Below are 20931 nucleotides of genomic sequence, written 5' to 3'. Positions count from 1 at the left end.
TGCAAGTGTGAACACGCTATTGTGCAGGCAGCTGACAGTGTGAACACACAACAGCAGTTTCCCTTCAGCGCTCTCTGAGCAGCACTGTAACTGCCAGAGCTGTAAATTTGCTAGTGTAGATGTGCCCTAAGTGATATAAGCCTCCTTGTATATTCAGTGATGAAAAGTATTGGCTGGCCATTTGTACAGTGTCTAGCACAATGACATCCCCCTCCTGACTGAGGCTTTTAGGTGCTACATTCATACACGTATAGAATGAATAATCAATAAATAAACCATTGTGTGCACTTACCCATTTTTCTGATATAGTGTCAATGAAGATAAAACATATTAGAGAACTTTTCTTCTTTTGACTTCCATAGAACATTCAAAACACGCAATACAGCTTAATTGTCCCTTCTGTACTTGACCTCCTGCTGATCCCTCACTTCTTCCACAAGGTGGCAGTGTTCACCTTAAATTCAGCTCTAATGTCTGTAAACCTTTGAAACAGAGACTAGAAAAACTAAAATACACCTACTGTGGCTGGGTTTTGAGATTGCTCCAGAGTCATGAGGAGAGAGCAGGTCCTGAAGAGGGAAGGAGTGGTGAAAGAAAATAAAAAAATTAAAAATGTATAGAAAAAAAGCAGCAGTTACTGTGCAGACTAGAGAGTGCTCCAGTGTAAGATGCAAGACTAATGGTACTTAAAAATGCATTTTGTAGTTTCTGAGCACCTCCCACCCAGATACACCAACTCATCAAGCCAAAGTTTACAAACAACACAAATCTGGTATAAAAGTCCACTATTAACCCAAAAACACAGCAGTACAAGCATCTAAAGCAGGGCGAGACTCCAGCCAGGAAAACCAGAAGCAGCCAAAGCAGGGACTGCTGCACTGGGGAGCAGGGTTAAATTGGGGTCCAGCTGGGGCCACCTCTCCCCCAGCACCCTCCTGGATGATGTGTAGAACTGTGTAGGGGAACCCCTCACACACTCTAGGGGCACTGGGATAGAGGTGGTGCCTTGCCTCCCCTCCCTCTCCGCTGTGGTCTTGGGGGAAAGCTGCAGAGAGGAACCAGCCAGAGACTCCAGCAGAAAGCAGAGGTCTCTGGGCATTCAGAGAATTTTCTAGAGTTTTGACTGGACTTTCTCTGCCTTGTGCTGATTGGCTGTTTGCTCTGACCATCCCCTCTCCCACCTTACCTTCATCTCACCGTCAGTCAATACCTTCCCCTCTTCTCCTCTGCCCTGTCCCCCAGACTCCCTTCCTTTCAGCTGATCCTCTCCTAAATACCCCTCTTCACAAAACATTACTGTGGTACTAACAGATGTGTGCTGCCATCACATTGTTCCCTCTGCTTGTGGGTTACCTACATTCTTCCACCATGTGCCTGTCCTGTCTATTTAGATTGTAAGCCCTTCAGGGCATGAACCATCTACTATTCTGTTTGTATGGTTGGATAGCCCTTTGGGATTACCATAACAAACAATAATAATTAATAGAAGGTTGACAAACTGAGCCCCTGGACCAGATGGGTCCATTTGATGTAGAAATCTAGCTCATGATGGATTAAGACCTTTTAGGGCACAATCTCTCCTTAAAAAAATATGGTTCTAGCTCTTCTGGCTGTGCAAATAACTGACAGCAAACCAAAGTTCTTAGAGAGGTGTGAACTGCTCCCATTCATCAAAATCATGATTTATTCTGAAGCCTAATGATGGCTCTTTATGGGCCAGATTTCCAAACAACGGAGATGCACAACTGCATTTCTAATTTTAGCGACCAATGACAGTGGTTGAGAAGGCAAGTCGGATAAATGCATGCACAAAGGACCAAATAAACAAAGAGCATAAATAAGTACCCTAAAAGCATCAAGCATTATTCTTCCTCCTTCCCCCACAAGTGATATCCTCTACAATGGCCCTTCACCATCTTAAAAATCACATGAGGATCTGGCCCTGAAAATTTAGTAACTATAAAAGGTCCATATTCTACCTTTGACATTTTGGTAAACCACCCATTGATAGTGGGGATTGTTTATGGCTGCTATTTTGTAGCTCTCTCCCACGGACCATAATTAAAATAAAATTTGGCCTTTTGCTATCAGTGAGTATGACAAAGGAAAGAAGTTGTTAGCCTTGCTGGAAGTCTCTGCTGAGCATGGAGGAGAGCAGTCCAAAGTCACAGACCCCCCAATTAAGAAGGTCCTTATGCTGTGTTGAGTTGTTGCAGCCGCCCCATCAGAGGGGAGTGAATTCCTCATAATGAAACCAGACATGCTGGGCCCAGGAGCACTTTCACTGTTTGTCATGAATCTAAACTCTGTTCCATTGCTACAACATTTTCATAGTGTAATCAGCAAAACCGCAGTCAGCAGGAGCGGAGGATGCTCTCTGCCTCACAGGGGGCACTCGGCGCCTGACAGCATGATGCCCTAAAAATGCATTTTCCAAAGCGGAGTTTAAAACTGTATACTTTTCATGAAGTAAATGAAACCTTAAGAGGCCAAATTCATCCTTGGTGTAACTACTTTTAAAATCAATTTAATTACACTAGGGATGAATTTGGTACTATATGTTCAGTTTAAGAGGGGGAAAAAATTGCAAAGTGAAAAAAAATACCAAGAACTATATTAATCATGAGCCTCCAGAACACCACCTCCTAAAATTGCCCTTGCTTTTCTTCAAATGAACAGATACCCTTTCAAGGTTAGCCAGTTCAATCAGACTCCCATACAGATCTGCAATATACAATGTTCCAGAGGCTATTTTTCTAAAGTGCATATTAACATCTGGCCACTCACATAGCTCCTACTGGAAATGTTCTTGGCTCTAATTTAGCTATGGCAGATTAATAAAATCTTCCTTTAAAAAGGTGGATGACTAGAAATATCCAAATTCATGACCAAATATAAGCTAATGCTTTCCCCCCAATTGCACAGACATAAGGACAATCTGAAAATATATTTACAGTGCCTATTCCATTTAATTGGACAGTTACCAATTTCTAGCTAGATCTTGTTTGATGTTGTACTCTGTACAGTAAGTCAAAGAGCCCAATTCTACAACCTTTAAAAGAGAGACAGGCTTGCAGAATCAGGACCCAAGTTTTAAGTCTTTAGTAGATTTTACAGTTTTCTTTTTGTGCGTGTTATCACCATTTCATCTATATCATGTCTCAAGTTTCTAGTTCTATCTTCTCTAATTTTAGTCAATGAGCACTTCACACTAGATAGCAGTTACCTTCTGTGCCGTACAAAAGGAGGCTTCAGAAGTCCTCCAATGAACCAATGAAATAATTTTTTTGCTCAGCTTTATAGACTGAGTTATCCTAGAACATAAATGTTCTGGGTATATGGGGACAGTGGAAATGAAATATTTTATAGCTGGCTGGATCTATTTGCATATTGATGGTCCGGGTTTTTCCTTTTTTTAAACTATTGACATGACCTTGTTTCTAAAATACCCATTCTGGTGTCTCATTTTTATTTGCCATCCAATATAGTGGCTGCTTCATAGTAAAAGAAGTAGGAACGTTCCACTGATGTGGAAATCTAAATCCTACCTCTTCAATGATTTTAGATGTGTGTATATATCTTCCTACTGTATTTTCCACCGCATGCATCTGATGAAGTCGGCTTTAGCCCACAAAAGCTTATGCTCAAATACATTTGTTAGTCTCTAAGGTGCCACAAGTACTCGTCGTTCTTTTGACTCTACACTGATTTTTCCAATGGTATGGAGGCAGTGCTGTCTAATGACAAGAGAATAGAAATGAGGTACTGTGTGTTCTTGAGGAAATCAACACTGCGTCTCTCAAGGAATCAATTATGAAACACTTAGAGGAGAGGAAAGTGATCAGGAACAGTCAGCATGGATTCACCAAGGGCAAGTCATGCCTGACTAACCTAACTGCCTTCTATGATGAGATAACTGGCTCTGTGGATGAGGGGAAAGCAGTGGATGTGTTATTCCTTGACTTTAGCAAAGCTTTTGATACGGTCTCCCACAGTATTCTTGCCACCAAGTTAAAGAAGTATGGGCTGGATGAATGGACTGTAAGGTGGATAGAAAGCTGGCTAGATCGTCGGGCTCAACGGGTAGTGATCAATGGCTCCATGTCTAGTTGGCAGCCGGTTTCAAGCGGAGTGCCCCAAGGGTCAGTTCTGGGGCTGGTTTTGTTTAATATCTTTATTAATGATCTGGAGGATGGTGTGGACTGCACTCTCAGCAAGTTTGCAGATGACACTAAACTGGGAGGCGTGGTAGATACACTAGAGGGTAGGGATCGGATACAGAGGGACCTAGACAAATTAGAGGATTGGGCCAAAAAAAAAAAAAAAAAAAAAAAAAAAAAAAAAAAACCTGATGAGGTTCAACAAGGACAAGTGCAGAGTCCTGCACTTAGGACGGAAGAATCCCATGCACTGCTACAGACTAGGGACCAAATGGCTGGGTAGCAGTTCTGCAGAAAAGGACCTAGGGGTCACAGTGGACAAGAAGCTGGATATGAGTCAACAGTGTGCTCTTGTTGCCAAGAAGGTTAATGGCATTTTGGGCTGTATAAGTAGGGGCATTGCCAGCAGATCAAGGAACGTGATCGTTCCCCTTTATTCGACATTGGTGAGGCCTCATCTGGAATACTGTGTCCAGTTTTGGGCCCCACACTACAAGAAGGATGTGGAAAAATTGGAAAGAGTCCAGCGGAGGGCAACAAAAATGATTAGGGGGCTGGAGCACATGACTTATGAGGAGAGGCTGAGGGAACTGGGATTGTTTAGTCTCCAGAAGAGAAGAATGAGGGGGGATTTGATAGCTGCTTTCAACTACCTGAGGGGGGGTTCCAAAGAGGATGGAGCTCGGCTGTTCTCAGTGGTGGCAGATGACAGAACAAGGAGCAATGGGCTCAAGTTGCAGTGGGGGAGGTCTAGGCTGGATATTAGGAAAAACTTTTTCACTAGGAGGGTGGTGAAGCACTGGAATGCGTTACCTAGGGAGGTGGTGGAGTCTCCTTCTTTGGAGGTTTTTAAGGCCCGGCTTGACAAAGCCCTAGCTGGGATGATTTAGTTGGGAATTGGTCCTGCTTTGAGCAGGGGGTTGGACTAGATGACCTCCTGAGGTCCCTTCCAACCCTGATATTCTATGATTCTAAGGCAAACTGAGAGAATCAATCTAATACTCAGATGGGCACCATATAAAAGCCTAGATTGACTTGGGAAATGGTGATAATTCTTCCCTACATCACAGAGCTGTTGTATAGCTTAATTCAATAGTGTGTGTAAAGTGATTTGAAATCCTTGAATGAAAAGTGTAAAGTATTATCATGGCGTTACATTCCTTAGGTCACTTAGGACTATTTTTGACAATCACACCATGACCAAATACCAAACTGCATAGTTCCCATGATATCCGCTGGTAACAATGCCGTAGAGCTGTATGTGGTGCAAGTTCCTTAAAATAAATGTCACCTCTCCATTATTATTTTACACTGCCCAGAGGAGTACTAGGCACTTCACAGAAGGCGGGGGTTGGGGGGGGGGGAAAACAAACAAACACAAAACAGTCCTTCTTAAAAAAGAGCTTTTGCATGGGACACACTGAGTGGTGGTGAGAAATAATGGGGAAGGGAATGAGTCAGGGAAGGAAAAAGGTCACAGCATTACAATTATGCAGTTGCTCAGTTTGGACATGCTCATCTCAGGGTGACTCAATTCAGGTGTTTTTTAATTTTCATAAAAAGAACATAAAGCTACAGCATTGTGACTATTACTGACTAACTTATTATGAACAGGAAAGAGGTGAGTTTTCAAGAAGGAATTTAAATGTCAAGGGGCTCGTGCCTTGGCAGAGCAGAGAAAGGAGGATATTCCATCCACCAGGGACAACATGGAAAAAATATACTAGACGGACAACAATTATGAGTTGATGTTTGTACACAAGTGTTAGCTTAATTCGTTAGCTTAATTCAATACCTCAAATACAACAGAACAGCTGGTGCTGATTAGTCTCAAGAGCATCAGCAAGACTCACATAGTGAGATTTAGAAATGGGACTGAGTACCATTTCACTGGAGCTCAGCAAAAGTCTCAGAAATTTCATTCCAAGACTACATATTGAAAAATGACCTCAGCCTGGCACAGTGCAATGAATTACCATTTAGCAATAAAGGAGAAACTCTCAGCACTCACTTGTTGTCTTTCCCACACTGATGGCTTAGCTGATGGGTCAATGTCTTAAGCAACAAAGTTAGACACAGATTACTTGTTTGTGCACCCTCCCGCATGTATCAGTTTTACATCAGTGTGTTTCCATTCACTTCAGTGGAGTTACTCCTGACTTCAGTGCAAACAAGAAGGCCAGAATCAGTACTGCAGATAAAAGGATGCTCAAAAGTTGGAGATCAAGTAACTCATGTAACTCCACTGAAGTCAATAGGTATAAAACCAGTGTAAAATTGGTGTGTTATCAAAATCAGGCCCTAAATACTTATAAAGTTTCTTCCTTTTGTTTTGGATAAAATTACTGATGCTACCTATATAGGTCTCCTTTTGGGAAGGTTCACAGGCTGATTTTCAGATTACCAGCAGATCTACATATCTCATTGATCCCCAAACGGGGGGGAGGGGGGGGCGCACATGGCGGGGCCCAGGTCAGCTCCCACGGGGGATGGGGAGGGAGCGCCACCCAGCCCTGCTCCACCACCAGGCCCACTCAGGCCCCAGCTGCAGCTCCGGCCCCAGCTGCAGCTCCATTCATAGGTGCTGGAACTAGGGGTGCAGAGGGGGCTGCCACACCCCCTGGCTTGAGGCGGTTTCCCTTCTATACAGGGTTAACAGTTTGGTTCCATGGCTCTCAGCACCCCCACTATAAAAATTGTTGCAGCACCCCTGGCTCCACTCTGCCCCCGCTCGGCCCCAGCCCTGCTCCAGCCCAGCTCTGCTCTCATTCCCTCTCCACCCCCAGCCCAGCTCCACCTCTAACCACAGCTCCTCCCCATCTCCAGTTCATCCCCCAGCTCCATCTTCAGCCCACCCTCCTCTGCTGAGCCAGCTGTGCAGTAATGGGGAGGGGGAGGGAGCACAGACAGATTACATTACTGGTAAGGGGGGCATGACAAAAAGTTTGGGCACCACTGACATATATGAACCGGCAATATCATTCAACTTCTCTGTACCATGAAGTGTTAAATCTCTGGGCTAGATTCTGCCACTCTTGCTGCTCATGATGAGCAGTCACTGACTTGGCGACCGGTCCAACTGGCTGCAGTGGGACAACTCACAGCACTACTTAGCAGGAATGAGCAGGGTAGAATCTGGACCTCTTTTTGTGTGGAGTCAGATATTTGAAAGAACTCAGAACCAAATGTTCAAGTGTGCAGCACCTACAACTGGGGCCAGATTTTTTTTTTTTTTTTAAAACAAACAAACAAACAAACAAGCTCCACTCCCTTCTAGGCACCCAAACATGGAAGGTGCTCAGTGACTACGGTGATGGGCCGCAGCATAAAATCCCTAAAACAGGGAGAGGGGTCTGATTTTCAAAATTACTCAGCATCCAGCAAATACTGAACATGCCGAGGGTTTTTTTGTTGTTGTTGTTGAAAATCTGGCTATTTATTTTGGGGCCTAAATGAGAGAGAAGCACTTTGGAAAGTCTGGCCACATTGCCTAAACACAGCAGAGGGGTGGGGATCCTTTTGTAAGCCCCTCCCCCATTATTTATTTTCTCTCCTTGTAATAACACAGCAGCATCTCACAGAAATAGAACTATGATTTTGGAGGATTACCTGTTTTTTAAACAGTTGATCTCCCTTTAATATATTTTAATCTTTTGACAGAGACAAAGATTGCCAAAAAATATGGGAAAAAATGCAAAAGGCGTTTATTTACAAGAACCCATGTAATATTACAATAGAAGATTATCAGCCGTTACTGGATTTGGCGAGTCATCCTATCCCCTGTAACAAGGTAACAATATTTGTGTGTGATGAGCTGTCTGGGTAGGGACTGCTTGTCTGTACATGCCTAGTACAATGGAGATTCTTTGGTTTTGTGCTAGAGGCACTTTACAAACACAGAACAACAGGGTCCTGGTCCAATACTAGGGCTGCTAGGTACTAGGTAACACAAATAATAATAATGATAGCAATCATGAGTGACCCTCAAATACCTACAGGTACTCTGACTTCAGGCTTGAGATAACATTACTCCCAAAGCTACTTCTTTTAGAACAAGAGAATCCTGTTCATTATAGGCCAGTGATGAAGATCATTGTACAGAATATTCCTTCTAGGGACAACGTTTTGGGCCATGATGGGAAAAATCATTGTGGCCTTCATTGCTATTTAGAAGAGAACCTCTCTGTAAGAGCAGCCATGCAGTTAGAGGCACATGGCTTTTTATTGCTCATGTGTGGTTGAAATGCATGCAGAGTGACAGCAATTAGAGCTGGCTAAAAAGTTTCCTTCAAAATGTTTTTTCAATAGAAAATATTGTTTCCCACCCCCCCCAACCAAATTAATTTTTTTTTCTGAAAATAGAAATGTTCATCAAAAACCCCACTGGAATTTTTATATATTTTAAATAGTCAGTTTTTGGTCTTTTGACAAAACCCCCAAAATATAAATGAAAATAAACATTTTCATCATCAAAACTTTTTCTGGAAAAAACATTTCCTGACCAGCTCTTATATCAATGCCATTTCTTACTCACCATCCTTTCCCTCACAGTCATTATTTTGGAGCAAGACAAATGACCTTGTTCATCGTTATACAAAAACCAATCACAATTTCCTCACTCTGGAGGACACCTTGCTGGGCTATATGGCTGACGGAGTCTCATGGTGTGGAAACCCTTCTAGTCCAGGTAAGGATTCCTTTAAAAAAAAATATTATAACTCCAGGTTTTCTTTCACTCACAAATTTCTAATATAAGAAAATCTCTTTTGGAGAGGATACTTTCCATTCTTGGTTTCAGCCCAAAACAACTGTTGAACCTTTCTACCCTGCCTGAGTTATGGAAATGTGAAAAACACACTCATTTTCAGCTTAATTTTATCAACACTTTTTAGCTCCCAGTAGCACAAAAAGAGCTCAGCCTAGTGACATATTGCCCCCCCTTATTTACAGTAATCAGCAACCTACTGTGATTCCAGTGGGACCACTTTCAGACTAAGGCCCCAGTCCTGCAATATGCTCCATTCAGGCAGACTTCTGCACTTGCACAGAAGTCACTGGGACCACATGTAGATATAAGGGGGTTGCTTGTTCACGCTAAGGGCCTAAGAATGAGTAGGGATGTCAGAATCTGTCCCCAAATTTGAGGGAAATTTATAAAAAACAAAATAAAAAATTATGTGGGAAGAGTCACTTCTGAGCATCCCCCCCACACGCTTTTTGTCACATCAATCAGTGCACATTCTCCCTGCTCAGCCTGACCAGGAACAATGTTGCTGGAATAATTTGCATAAGGGGACTGTAAATGCCTCACAGTCTTCCAAACACCTTCAACTTAATCTCCCCCTTAGAACACTTTTCACCTAAGCCTGTTGCTGTGATGGGGCGCAATAGTTATTTTTGCCATTCTTATTCAGCACTGCAGGCAGTATTAAAGTGTCTGACAATTTCTTCTCTAATCTTAGTTATTCTGCATCATATATTTATTTTAGGAATTAACTATGAATCTTGTCCAAAATGGAGTGAATGCGAGAGCAACCCTAGTTCTGTGTACTGGAAAATGGCATCCAAGATGGTAAGGATTATATAGCAACTTCTCCAGGATCACAGTTAGAATCAATTTATCCTTTGGGGGTTGGGGATGTTGAAAGAGGGTAAAATCTTGGCCCTCCAAGCAAGTCAGTGGCAAAACTCCCATAGACTTAAGTGGGACAGGGTTTCACCCAGACTGTGGAAATCTGGGGCTAAAATGCTGAACATCCAAATTTGTCTGGTATGTCTGTTCCATTGGCTAGAAAACAAAGGCTTTGATCCTACAACCAAATCCATGCATGTGAATCCCTGAGTCCCTGCAAGATGCATTGACTTCAGTGGGACTCTGTGCAGACATAGATCCAATTGCAGGATTGGGGCCTTAACTATTAGCCACGGCTCCCTACTTTAATGGCCAGTAGTCTTTTTTTCTATATTTTTATCATGACCAATTACATCCTGGAACAATACTTTTAATCAAAATATTCGGGATTATAACAATGAAAGAAATACAGCAAAGGAAAAAGTGGCTAACAGTTAAACCTTGGAACACAGTCTGATCATCTCAGAGGTCTGATGTGAATTCCTCCCAAACTGTTAGGAGTCATGCCACAAATTACTCAAAATGCCATTTTCCTCTTGGCTTTCACCAAAGACATTGAATGGATCAAATTCAAACACTGATTAGATTATTAAGAACTGAAAGCTGTGCCATGTGTTTTTTGGAAATACAGGTTTCCCAAGACTTTCACTAAGGTCTCATGTTTCACACAACATTTAATGTCACAATAATTTGGGCATTCTTATTCTTACTTGAATGGGTCCCTCCGTCAGTGGTCATCTTGATATTTGTGTCGAACAGCACCAAGCACAATTAGTTCTTAACAAAAACATTAATTAACTATAATATATATAATTATAGACATCATTCCCTCATACAAATACACAAGATCACAATTGCTAAAACCAATGACTTTTTAAACCTCTGAATGCTAAAAGCATGCTGGAAACTGCTGTAGAGCATGGCTGAGAGAATGAGTGCCTCCTTGTGCCTTTTTAACATAATGAGAAGAACTCCTCTGTGAAGTCCTGATTCAGCAAGGTGTACAGGTAGGTGCCTAACTTGAAGCACGTGAGTAGCCCCATTGACTTCAATGAAACTCCACATGCTTAAAGTTATGCAGGTGCTTCAGTACCTTGCTGAATCGGGCCTTACAGAATGCTTATTTAACTCTATTCTGTTAGAGTTCTTTTGGCTAAATCAAAGGTAATTTAAGTTTATTATCAAATCTGAAGATTTAAGAGATGCTGAGTAAGGATATTGGAAACAGAAATGGTTACATGTAAAACAAAAAGTATAACATGCTTCTTAGAGACTATATTTAACCTTTAACAGGCTAAAATCCTTGTCTAAAGTAGTTTCTCACCGAAGGCAATCTCTCAGCATCACCAACCAACATGGCTGGGATCCACCTTTCACAAATGCAAAAGACACTGTCCTTCTTGCTCTCTCAGTGATGGATACCAAAGTCTCCTTATATTTCCCAAAACTCCTTGTTTTGTCCCCAGAATCAGGATGGCCCCTGTGGTTCCTTTCCTGGTGTGCTGGCTCCAAGTTGCCCTCACAGACTTGTGTTGACTCCATATGCAAAACAGGCTTCTATTGTGATGGCTTATAATGCTTAATCTACATAGGAACCTAAGCAGACAGGTGTTTAGCAAAACCTGTTTGTCAACCCTGCCTGGGACACAGACTCTAAAACTATATTTTCAGTACATATACACAACTGCTTACATATCAGTCATCCATCCCTCAAGAGTTATGTGGTTCAGTATGGCCTAAGGTTTGATTAGATACCTCATACGATCCTTTTTGGATAAACACTGTGAAAGCAGTGTGTTACATGTAGTCAGTTTGTCAGGCCTGATAGAAGTTGCTACTACAGAACAGCGAACCCTTTGCCATTTGGTATTCAGGGATTCTTAAGGTCACAATTAGTTCCCCAGCATAAATTAAGCAGCCTGAGGGCTGCTCTAATTTACACTGGCTGCCAGTAGACCCATGGGGCTGACATAGAAGCCAGGGCTCAGGGAAGTCACAGCAATGTCCTCTACACCAGCAGCCATGAAAACTGTGGCACAGGAGCGGTTATGCCAGCTTTGCACAATCACAGGCTCTCCCTACATGGAGTTATCCAGTTGCAGTTGGTCAATGTAGCTTTAGGGTAACTTTGTACTAGTGAGAGAAAATATGGCCCTTTATTTTCACTGCAATCTTCTGGTAAAATAGTGAGCCCAGATCCTGAGCTGGAAAACATTGGTGCAGCTCTACTGAAGGCAAAAGAGCTATGCTGATTTACTCTAGCTAAAGATCTGACCCTCTGTTTCATGTAAAGCTAAAGTACAATGTACGTTTGCTTGTTTAGTTTGCAGAAGAAGCATGTGGTGTGGTTCAGGTGATGCTCAATGGATCAATAGAAGCTGGAGCATTCAGAAGTAACAGGTATCTACTTAATCGGTCACTGCCTTTGGCTCTGTCTTACTACTCACTTAGAGACTCTGTACTGGTGCAGGTGTTGGCGACAGTAAATCCCAGTGCAAGACTGGGGCCTTAGAGGGCCAGATCTTCTTCAGCTTTGCTGAATCAGTGTTGCTCTGTTGACTTCTATGGAGCTATGCTAATGTACACTTGCTGACGATCTGGCCCATTAGATTATGCATCTTCTGATGCATTTGATTTGGATTTTTTCTGAAAATGGCCACAATCCACAGAACTTTGTGCAGTAAGCCCCAAATGGACTCCTCTGCTATATTACACTCACATGACCGACACATTAGAACTATCCTCAGAGTGGATTTCTTGGATTATGCTCCCCCAGAGATTGTACATACTTTCAGTGACTGACAGGAGGTGCTGCCTCTGCTAACTCTGAGGGATGAAGAAACTTGTGGTTAGCACAAGCAGAAAGATTTTTTTTTCCTTTAGTAGTGGCAGTCACTGGTAATCTAGACAAGAGAAAAATCATTAGGAATGAAAGAACCTCAGACTGTTTCATTCTGCAAACAGCTCCAAAGGCTCTCAATAAAGCTGAATGAAAATGGGGGGAAATTCCTTTACACAAATTAATTAAATAGTCCATGAAAATCTCATGGGAAAATTATACATTCTCTCCACTGGGAATAACGATAACGCATGAGTATGTAGTAGTGACTGGAGAACATACTTTGTTCATCTTGTTCTAAAGCGAAGATGTATGTTGCTTTTTCATGCTCCCATTCTTACAGCATTTTTGGAAGTGTTGAGATCTTAAACTTAGACCCAGACAAAGTTTCTACAGTGCAGATTTGGCTTATGCAGAACATCGGTGGACCTCCAAGGTAAAGTTTGCTAGTACAAAATAATGTGTGATGCTTTGTTTCTATAATTTAAAGTGCAGTTCAATTCTGAAACATGACTAAAAGTAGCACTGCCTTACCCATCAACTTTGCTCCTTGAATGCAATTAACTGCTTACTTTAGTGGAAATAATTAATAAAAAGTGGTAAAAATATTAATTATTATTATTATTACTGCCAGCTCTGTTGAGCCAATACAGCTCTGGAAGAGCAAAACTGTTTCCTTTCTGTTAACCTTGCAATTGGATACAGTCATCTCCGTAACCCTGTTGTCTTCAAATTCTGTACCTCTTTACGTCTGTGCAATCCTACAGAGGCCCTACAGATCCTACAGAGGCCCAACAGATTTGTTTAGTGCTCAGACATAAAGAACACAGCTTGGCTGAGTTTGCAAATCTGTGCAGTTGGAAAACATCTTTTTACATGAAAACTGAGCAAATATGCTCTGCAGGTCACCGAGAGGCAATCAATGCAGAGTAACCATGAAGCCATGTTTTGCCAAGTAATTTTTAATAACAGACCCACAATTTAAATGTTTATTTTTAACTATTCATACCAGACAGTGACCATAAGTCACCAGAGAATTTCTGTTCTATATAGGTTTTATAAAGAACTCATCACCATAGTATCTGAGCCGCTTCCAGTAGTGCATTAAGTGACATGACTAACATCTGTCACACATCTGCTCCCTCATAGTCTCCCCAGGGAGAGAAATACATACAACAGTGTGCTTTGTTTTTGGAATTGTCATTTTATATAATTACACACACACACACACACACACACACACACACTCCTGTATGTTTATGTTAGAGAAGGCAGTCAGAGAAATGCACTTTGCACTTAGAGTGGAAGGTGATGCAGTCTGTGAGGGTCCTCTGTAGGCAAGGGGGATCTTCTACATGGATCCATGGGTGTACACTTTGCACTGATGCACTGGCAAAGCATGCCGGCAATGTGTCTGAATCTGGCCCTCTGATCTCAGTTGCTCTGCTGTAAATACAGAGTAACTCCATTTATTTACTCTTGATTTGCACCAGCAGCACTGCTTATTACTTAAGTCCACTAGAGTGTCTGGCCATCAACTGGCAGATGTGACTGGGAATAAGCAGGAAGCATTCTAACAAATGAATTCATCTGGTCACAAAGGGCTCAGCCCCAAAGCAAGATAAACATTATTTTAAGAGAACCCAAAACATGCAGATTTCAAAAATCAAATCACGAGGGGCAAGAGACACACAGAACAGACAACAAATTCCATAGAGTGGCTCTAGTGATTCCATAAACCTAGGGTTGCCAACTGTGTGATCACACAAACCCAACACTGTTGCCCCACCCCTTCTCTGAGGTGTCACCCCATTCACTCCATCCCCCATCCCGCCGTAGCTCGCTCTCCCCCACCCTCACTCACTTTCACCAGGCTAGAACACAGGGTTGGGGTGTGGGCTCTGGGCTGGGGCCTAGGGGTTCGGAGTGTTGGAGGGGGCTCCACTCGGAGCCTGGGTCAGGAGCAGGGTGCAAGCTATGGGAGGGAGTTTAGGTGCAGGGGGGACTCAGGGCTGGGACAGGGGTTCGGGTACAGGAGGAGGTTTGGAGTGCAAGCTGTGGGAGGGGGTTTAGGGCTGGAGCAGGAGACTGGGGTGCAGAAAGGGGTTCAGGGTGCAGGCTCCTTACACACACCCTTTACCCCTCCCAGTGCTGCTGCCTCTTCCCCCACCCAGCCTTAAAGGTAAAGGTACCACTCAGTAGTAGAACAAAAAGAAGTCTCCTCAGGACTGCAGGCTGAAAACTTGTTGCTTTTGCTCAACAGCATCACGGCAGGGGGGACTTCCCCATTGACTAAACAGAAAGTAAAGGAGGGGGATGGAGCATGGGGATGGAGTCACCCAGTTAACAGCTTGATGACCACTTTGACAGAGACACACAACCTCCCTGAATGCCCCTCCCACCCCACGTCGTACTGCTCACTGTCCACACTTACCTGGTGCCACTAGCATGGCTCTTGCTCCCTTCTCCAGAGATATCCCAGAAGCAGAATGATCCTCATTTCCCTCCTCAGCAGAGACAGAGCAGCTCTTACCTCATACTCTGGAGCCTGCGCAGCCCCTCTGGAGCCACACTTTCCTCCTATGCTGAGGCCCCTCCATCAGACTCACAGCAGTTTCCCCTTCACTCTCCAATTAACACCTCTGGCATGTCAGCTCTGAATGTTGATTTGATTCACATCACATGTTGTGTCAGCTCACAGCTTCAGGAAACTCTTGTGAAGGAGGAGGATTGTATTCTGTTTGTCAGCTGGCCTGTGTTTTGTGGGGCAGTCCTGCATTTGCCCCCATGACCTGTTACCTCGCTGGGCCATTGGGATTGATAGTTTTTTATTATAGTTTGCATCTCCTCCCATGCAGGAGCTCTGTGCCACATGCATTTCTGTCCCGTCCCCGTCCCCACCCCCACTTTCTTCACTTCCGCATCACTGGAGCCTTAAATGAGCAGGAGAGCTGACCGTGCTGCTACAGACTGGGAATGTGTGAAGCATCCAGCACCACTTTCCTTCTCCCTTTCTCCTTCCTGGCTGCTCTAATCCCAGTTCTTACAGTGCTTTGCTGTGCTAATAGCTGTGTTAGTTGCTAATACGTTGGTCTAGACCAGGGGTGGGCAAACTTTTTGGCCCAAGGGCCACACTGGGGTTGCGCAACTGTATGGAGGGCCGGGTAGGGGAGGCTGTGCTTCCCCAAACAGCCTGGCCCCTGCCCCCTATCCGCCCCCTGACTGCCCCCCTCAGAACCCCCAACCCATCCAACCTCCCCTGCTCCTTGTCCCCTACTGCCCCCTCCCAGGACCCCTGCCCCCTATCCAACCCCCCTGCTCCCTGTCTCCTGACTACCCCGACCACTATCCACACCCCTGCCCCCTAATAGACCCCCCGGGATTCCCACCCCCTATCCAACCGTCCTCTGCTCCTTGTCCCCTGACCACCCCCTCCCAGGACCCCCCACCCCTAACTTCCCCCCAGGATCCCACCCCCTTATCCTACCACCCCTGCTCCCTGTCCTCTGACTGCCCTCCCAACCCCTATCCACATCCCCGCCCCCTGACAGGCCCCCCCCCGGGACTCCCACTCCCAACCCTCCCTGTTCTCCATCCCCTGACCACCCCCCAGAACCTCCACCCCATCCAACCACCCCCTCCTCCCTGACTGCTCCCCAGGACCCCCCGCTCCCTTACCCAACCCCCCCGCTCCCCGCCCCCTTACCAGCAGCAGGAGCTTGCAGCCGCGACACCCGGCCAGAGCCAGCTGCGCTCCCGTGGCTGCGGGGAGGAGGGACAGTGGGGGAGGGGCCAGGGACTAGGCTCCCCGGCCGGGAGCTCAGGGGCCGGGCAGGACAGTCCTGCGGGCCGAATGTGGCCCACGGGCCATAGTTTGCCCACGTCTGGACTAGACAACTCCCAAACGGTACATAGGACTCACAAAAGGAAACCAGGTTTCTCTGTTTTTTCCAGTTTTAACAAATGGGAAACACCCTGAGATCATGGACTTGATGCAGGGATTGCAAAATGAAATTCTGTGGCCTGTGCTATATAAGAGGCCAGGCTAGATGTTCAAAACAGTCCTCACTGGCCTTAAAAATCTATGAATTCTGAATTCCTTATGTACCAAATTTCATGAAACTGACATCTATGGTATGCCTGCAAAATATACACATACAGGTGCAAACTGCCTGCTAAACATATATTGACAGGTGTGCAGGCAAGTGCTGATTACATGGTTTGTGATGGGAAAAAATGTTCACTTGTAGCTGCACTTGTGTATTTTGTGGACCAACCCAGACATCTGTTTTGTTTTTGTTTCAGTTTGGCCTTGTGTTGTATGCACCAGTGGGCTCTGAACATCTCACACTGGAAATTAGCACCAGTCCTGGTATTGGATAGCATTTAACAATTAGCAATTGAATTTATTCAGACGGAGAAATTTACCTTGATGAGGAGAAGCAGCACAGGGCCCTCCACACGACTTAAACTCTTTGGGAGGGATGCACAGAGGGAGCTGCAAGTGGAATGGCCAACTACAGGAGCGGGGTCTGGAGTAGGGACCTACATCCATGAATATGTGGCCAGTCCCTCTTCTCCCCTGTACACGCACAGGACCTGATCATATTGTTTTCCATTGACTTCAGTGAGCCTTAGATCAGGCCCACTGAGGCTGTAGGGCACATGGTCTAGAATAGCAGCTGTGGATGGGCAAGTTCTGCAGCCCCCAGGCCCTGCCGAGGTGTAAAGGACTGAATTATTTCTCACAACCCAGTTAGCTCCCCATACAAAGACTTTTTGCAGGAGAGAGTGATGGTCACCCTAGAATTCTACTCAGTCAGGCTCTGATCCATGTGGTCAGACCCCAACACCCGGAGCTCCATTGAAGCCACTGGACTTCACAGAGGCACTGGGGCTCGGCTCCCCGGCATGGATTAGCTGGCAGGAGTGAGGTCTAAAACTGTGTCTTTGCCCTTTAGGTACATTTAACAATTTGTGTGGTCAGACAGCATGAGGCAGCATAGTGTAAAATCCACCGGTGTCTGCCAATCGTGAGCTTCACACACATGCAGAACACACGTAACATCCTGAGGTTTTTCTTTTCAGTGAGTCCTGCACGGGTCGCTCCATAACAAGGTTAAAAAGCATCTTAGAGGAACGAAACTTGCATGTCTCCTGTGAGGACAATTATAGGTAATTATTTGCTTTGGGTTTGAGTTGGAGTCTACTTGTATAAAATGAGGCTGTTTCCCTCCTAATCAGAATATTTTTTGAAGGAAATAGAGCATGTTTTATTATGCTAATGTATCGATGGCCATTGTGAAAATGACATCAGTGGCATAAGTTTGAGGTCATAATAGTACTCGTATTACACCTCTGCTCCAAAGACTGCCCTAGTTTCCTATCCACTTCCAGGCAAATTTCATCTTTCAAGTCCTCTGTGGTTCAATCCTCGCTACTAAAGTCAATCCCTCTCCTAACGCTCTGCCTTGGCAGTCGAGAACAAGAGATGTGCTCCCACTTGTCAGAATGCCTAGATTTGATCTGCTGGGGGCATTGCATTTTCAGTGGTTAGCCTCTGACTCTGGAATTTGCTTCCTTCATTGCTGGTTGACCTTCTGAGCCTGCTGTATAGCCCATCTATTTGGTGAGGGTTTGCCTGAGAAACAATAGTTGGAAGTTCTAAGTATTATTAATTATTATGATTGCCCTCTCTGTTCCCTTACTCAGGAGAAGGCTGCATGCTGGGGGCGGGGATCCATTGGCACCACTCAAAGCTGCAGCTGCTTGCAACCAACTACATGGAATTATGGAGGGGAGGTGGGAGAATTTCCAGGAGCCACCTGATCACTTCACTTCACAGACACAACAGCATGTTTGCAGTGTGTGCATATTAGGGTGGAAATGCATCAGGGGTCCTACAGTTTTTTCTACCTGTACTGATCCTCTCCTAAGACCCATGCCTATTATGAGCTTGAGGAAGAATTAAAAGCAATTCTTGCAAGAGTCAGACATGCATCAAGCTGGCTACTGGCAAGGAATGCCATTTATAGGCCATTGCTTCCAGTTGCCATGATAAAGAATATGGAAGTAATCTGGTATCCATTTTCAGGGCTCATGGTAATTGTGGGGGGAAGAGAGGCTAAGGCTCTTTAATATTGATCCAGAAAATGGAGGAAATAAGTTTTGGTAGTGACATTGCTGTCCTGGCAGTGAAGTTGTTAACTAGGAACAAGAATAAGTCTTATTTATTGAGAACAGCTTTCGTTAGAGCAGAACTTGTATGTTGATAAGAATATTTCCTGAGTAAACAATCATTTCAATAAACCATTGGGAGTTTTATAATTTAAATTTTAGTCATCTTTAACTGAGTGAAAAGTTGGCCTGCAAAGGAGGATGACTGGATAAAATGCACCATCTGGCAGTAATATTTTAACCTTCTGGAAGACAAAGCCATTTCTTCCTCTTTGTAATATGCATTAATGGGCCTGATTCATGAGCACCCTGCACCTTGTGGAGTCATTTATACTAGTGTGATGTAAAATGCTGCCAATGAGAGTCTTAGTATTTTGCATCCACTTTGTTCTCATGTAAATGTAACCCTGGCCAACACTGGGGATTGAATTCACGATGTCTGCAGCTAATGGAACAAGGATCTGTAGTTGGGGGCTGTAACAACTCATATCATTTGCAGAGAGGAGGACCTGTAGCACACTCACTGGTGGGTTTCAGAAGTGGCACCCCAAGGTGGAAGACAATAATGATTTAGCGCTTCTGTCAGAGCTCAATCAATCAATAATAACCTACTGCCCAAACCAACATTAGGTGAAATGTGGGCAAGAAGTAGTATTTTCAGTGTACAGTAAAACTCTTCAGGCCAGATCTTCAGCTGCTGGCAATCAGCATTGCTCCACTCAAGCCAATTTACATCAGCTGCACATTTGGTGTTTCATAACTTATAGCAAGTATAGTATGGATGCATGCTTCTTATTTTTGTCAGCCAGTCAACATGATGTTCTGTTAATAACTCAAAAAATTGGTTCAGTGAAGAAATTTCAAATCCACAAGTCTAAGTATGTTTGAAATGTATTCAGACGTGTTACTGAAAAAGCATCAATGATTTAAGACTGCAGTAAGAAGAAAACATCCCAGCTATGTCTATGCAGTAATTTCTATCACCTTAAGAAAGGAGATCTCATGGGCTCAGAACTATGTAACGTGTACTTTGACTTCCATGTGGCACTTGATAACTGCTTTTAATGATCAATAGAGTTATGACACCATACATCCAAAACAGCTACTAATGTTTGGATTTCTTTTTTGTCTTATCACAGGCCAGTTCAGCTGCTTCAGTGTGCAAGTGATCCTGACCATGCAGACTGCAGACTTTGCACCAACAGTGTACAGTGAAACACACAATACTCCACATTGCTTAAATCATTCCTTAACTGTGTATGATACTGAACAAGAATATGTGTATAGAGTACTATATAGTATAAATGTGTATACAAACACTGTATGTTACCAGAAAACCTTGCTGTGGCTGCAACACTCATAGATGAATGAAAGGAGATGATATTTTAGGTGCGGTTACTGTACACACACACACACACTTCCAACCTCTTCAGCCTGAGGGCCAAACATATTATTTCAGAAAGGTCAAAAGGACCACAATAAGTGGTTTGGGTCAGATTCTCAGCCCTGCTCCCCTCTCTTTACACAGCACAGGTGGTGCAAAGGGAACAGAAGCCACCTGTAAGTCCCCTGCTGGGGATTCCCTGGGGTAGGGAATACATCCGGAAGAGCCATAGCCATTTCTTCCCTTCCTTCCTGGCACACAGGGGAGTGTGGGAGGAGGGAAGGGGAAGTGGCTGGAACAGCTGTGCTTTGGCTATCCTCAGTGGGAATGTGTTTCTTAGAAGACTGTTGCCAAATGGTACAAGTTACAGCAGCCCACAAGCTACTCTGAACCGTACCAGGGCAGGAAGAGACCTAATCAGTTACAGTTGTCAGCTTCTCTTTTCCCCTCTCTCAGGTTGCCCTGTCTGGTTGTGTGGGGGAGGGCAGCCTTCCATTGCTAGGCACTCCCTTAGGTCTGGCACAGACAGTTGAGGTTCTCTCCTCTTCTCTCTGGAGCGCCCACAGCCTGGAAGGGAAGCCTGCACCAGAAAAGGCAGAACTACTCTCACCTCCCTACCCAGCATTGCAGTAGGTGGCCAACAGGGAAGCTGCTGAGCAGCTGCTGCTAAGAGATAGCAGCTCTCAGAGCACTTCCAGCTCACACCAGACCTACACCTGAGGCTGCAAGAGAGGAGGTG

At 44.4% G+C, this 20931-nt stretch overlaps 1 protein-coding gene across 1 annotated transcript in view; it reads left to right on the top strand.

Annotated features, from left to right (window-relative positions):
• The window catches only part of LOC135879613 (ADP-ribosyl cyclase/cyclic ADP-ribose hydrolase 1-like), a 40291-nt gene extending 20268 nt beyond the window's left edge, over positions 1-20023 (top strand). The window contains exons 2-8 of the mRNA XM_065405661.1: positions 7821-7950; positions 8712-8847; positions 9650-9732; positions 12116-12192; positions 12975-13067; positions 17720-17806; positions 19948-20023. Coding sequence (XP_065261733.1) covers positions 7821-7950; positions 8712-8847; positions 9650-9732; positions 12116-12192; positions 12975-13067; positions 17720-17806; positions 19948-20023 — 682 coding nt within the window. The remainder of the gene's footprint in view (positions 1-7820; positions 7951-8711; positions 8848-9649; positions 9733-12115; positions 12193-12974; positions 13068-17719; positions 17807-19947) is intronic.
• The last annotated feature ends 908 nt before the right edge of the window (positions 20024-20931 follow it).

This window comes from Emys orbicularis, chromosome 5, assembly GCF_028017835.1.
Source record: "Emys orbicularis isolate rEmyOrb1 chromosome 5, rEmyOrb1.hap1, whole genome shotgun sequence".
Lineage (NCBI taxonomy): Eukaryota > Metazoa > Chordata > Testudines > Emydidae > Emys > Emys orbicularis.
Note: the sequence above shows the minus strand (reverse complement) of the source record. Positions and strands in the feature narration are given on the sequence as shown.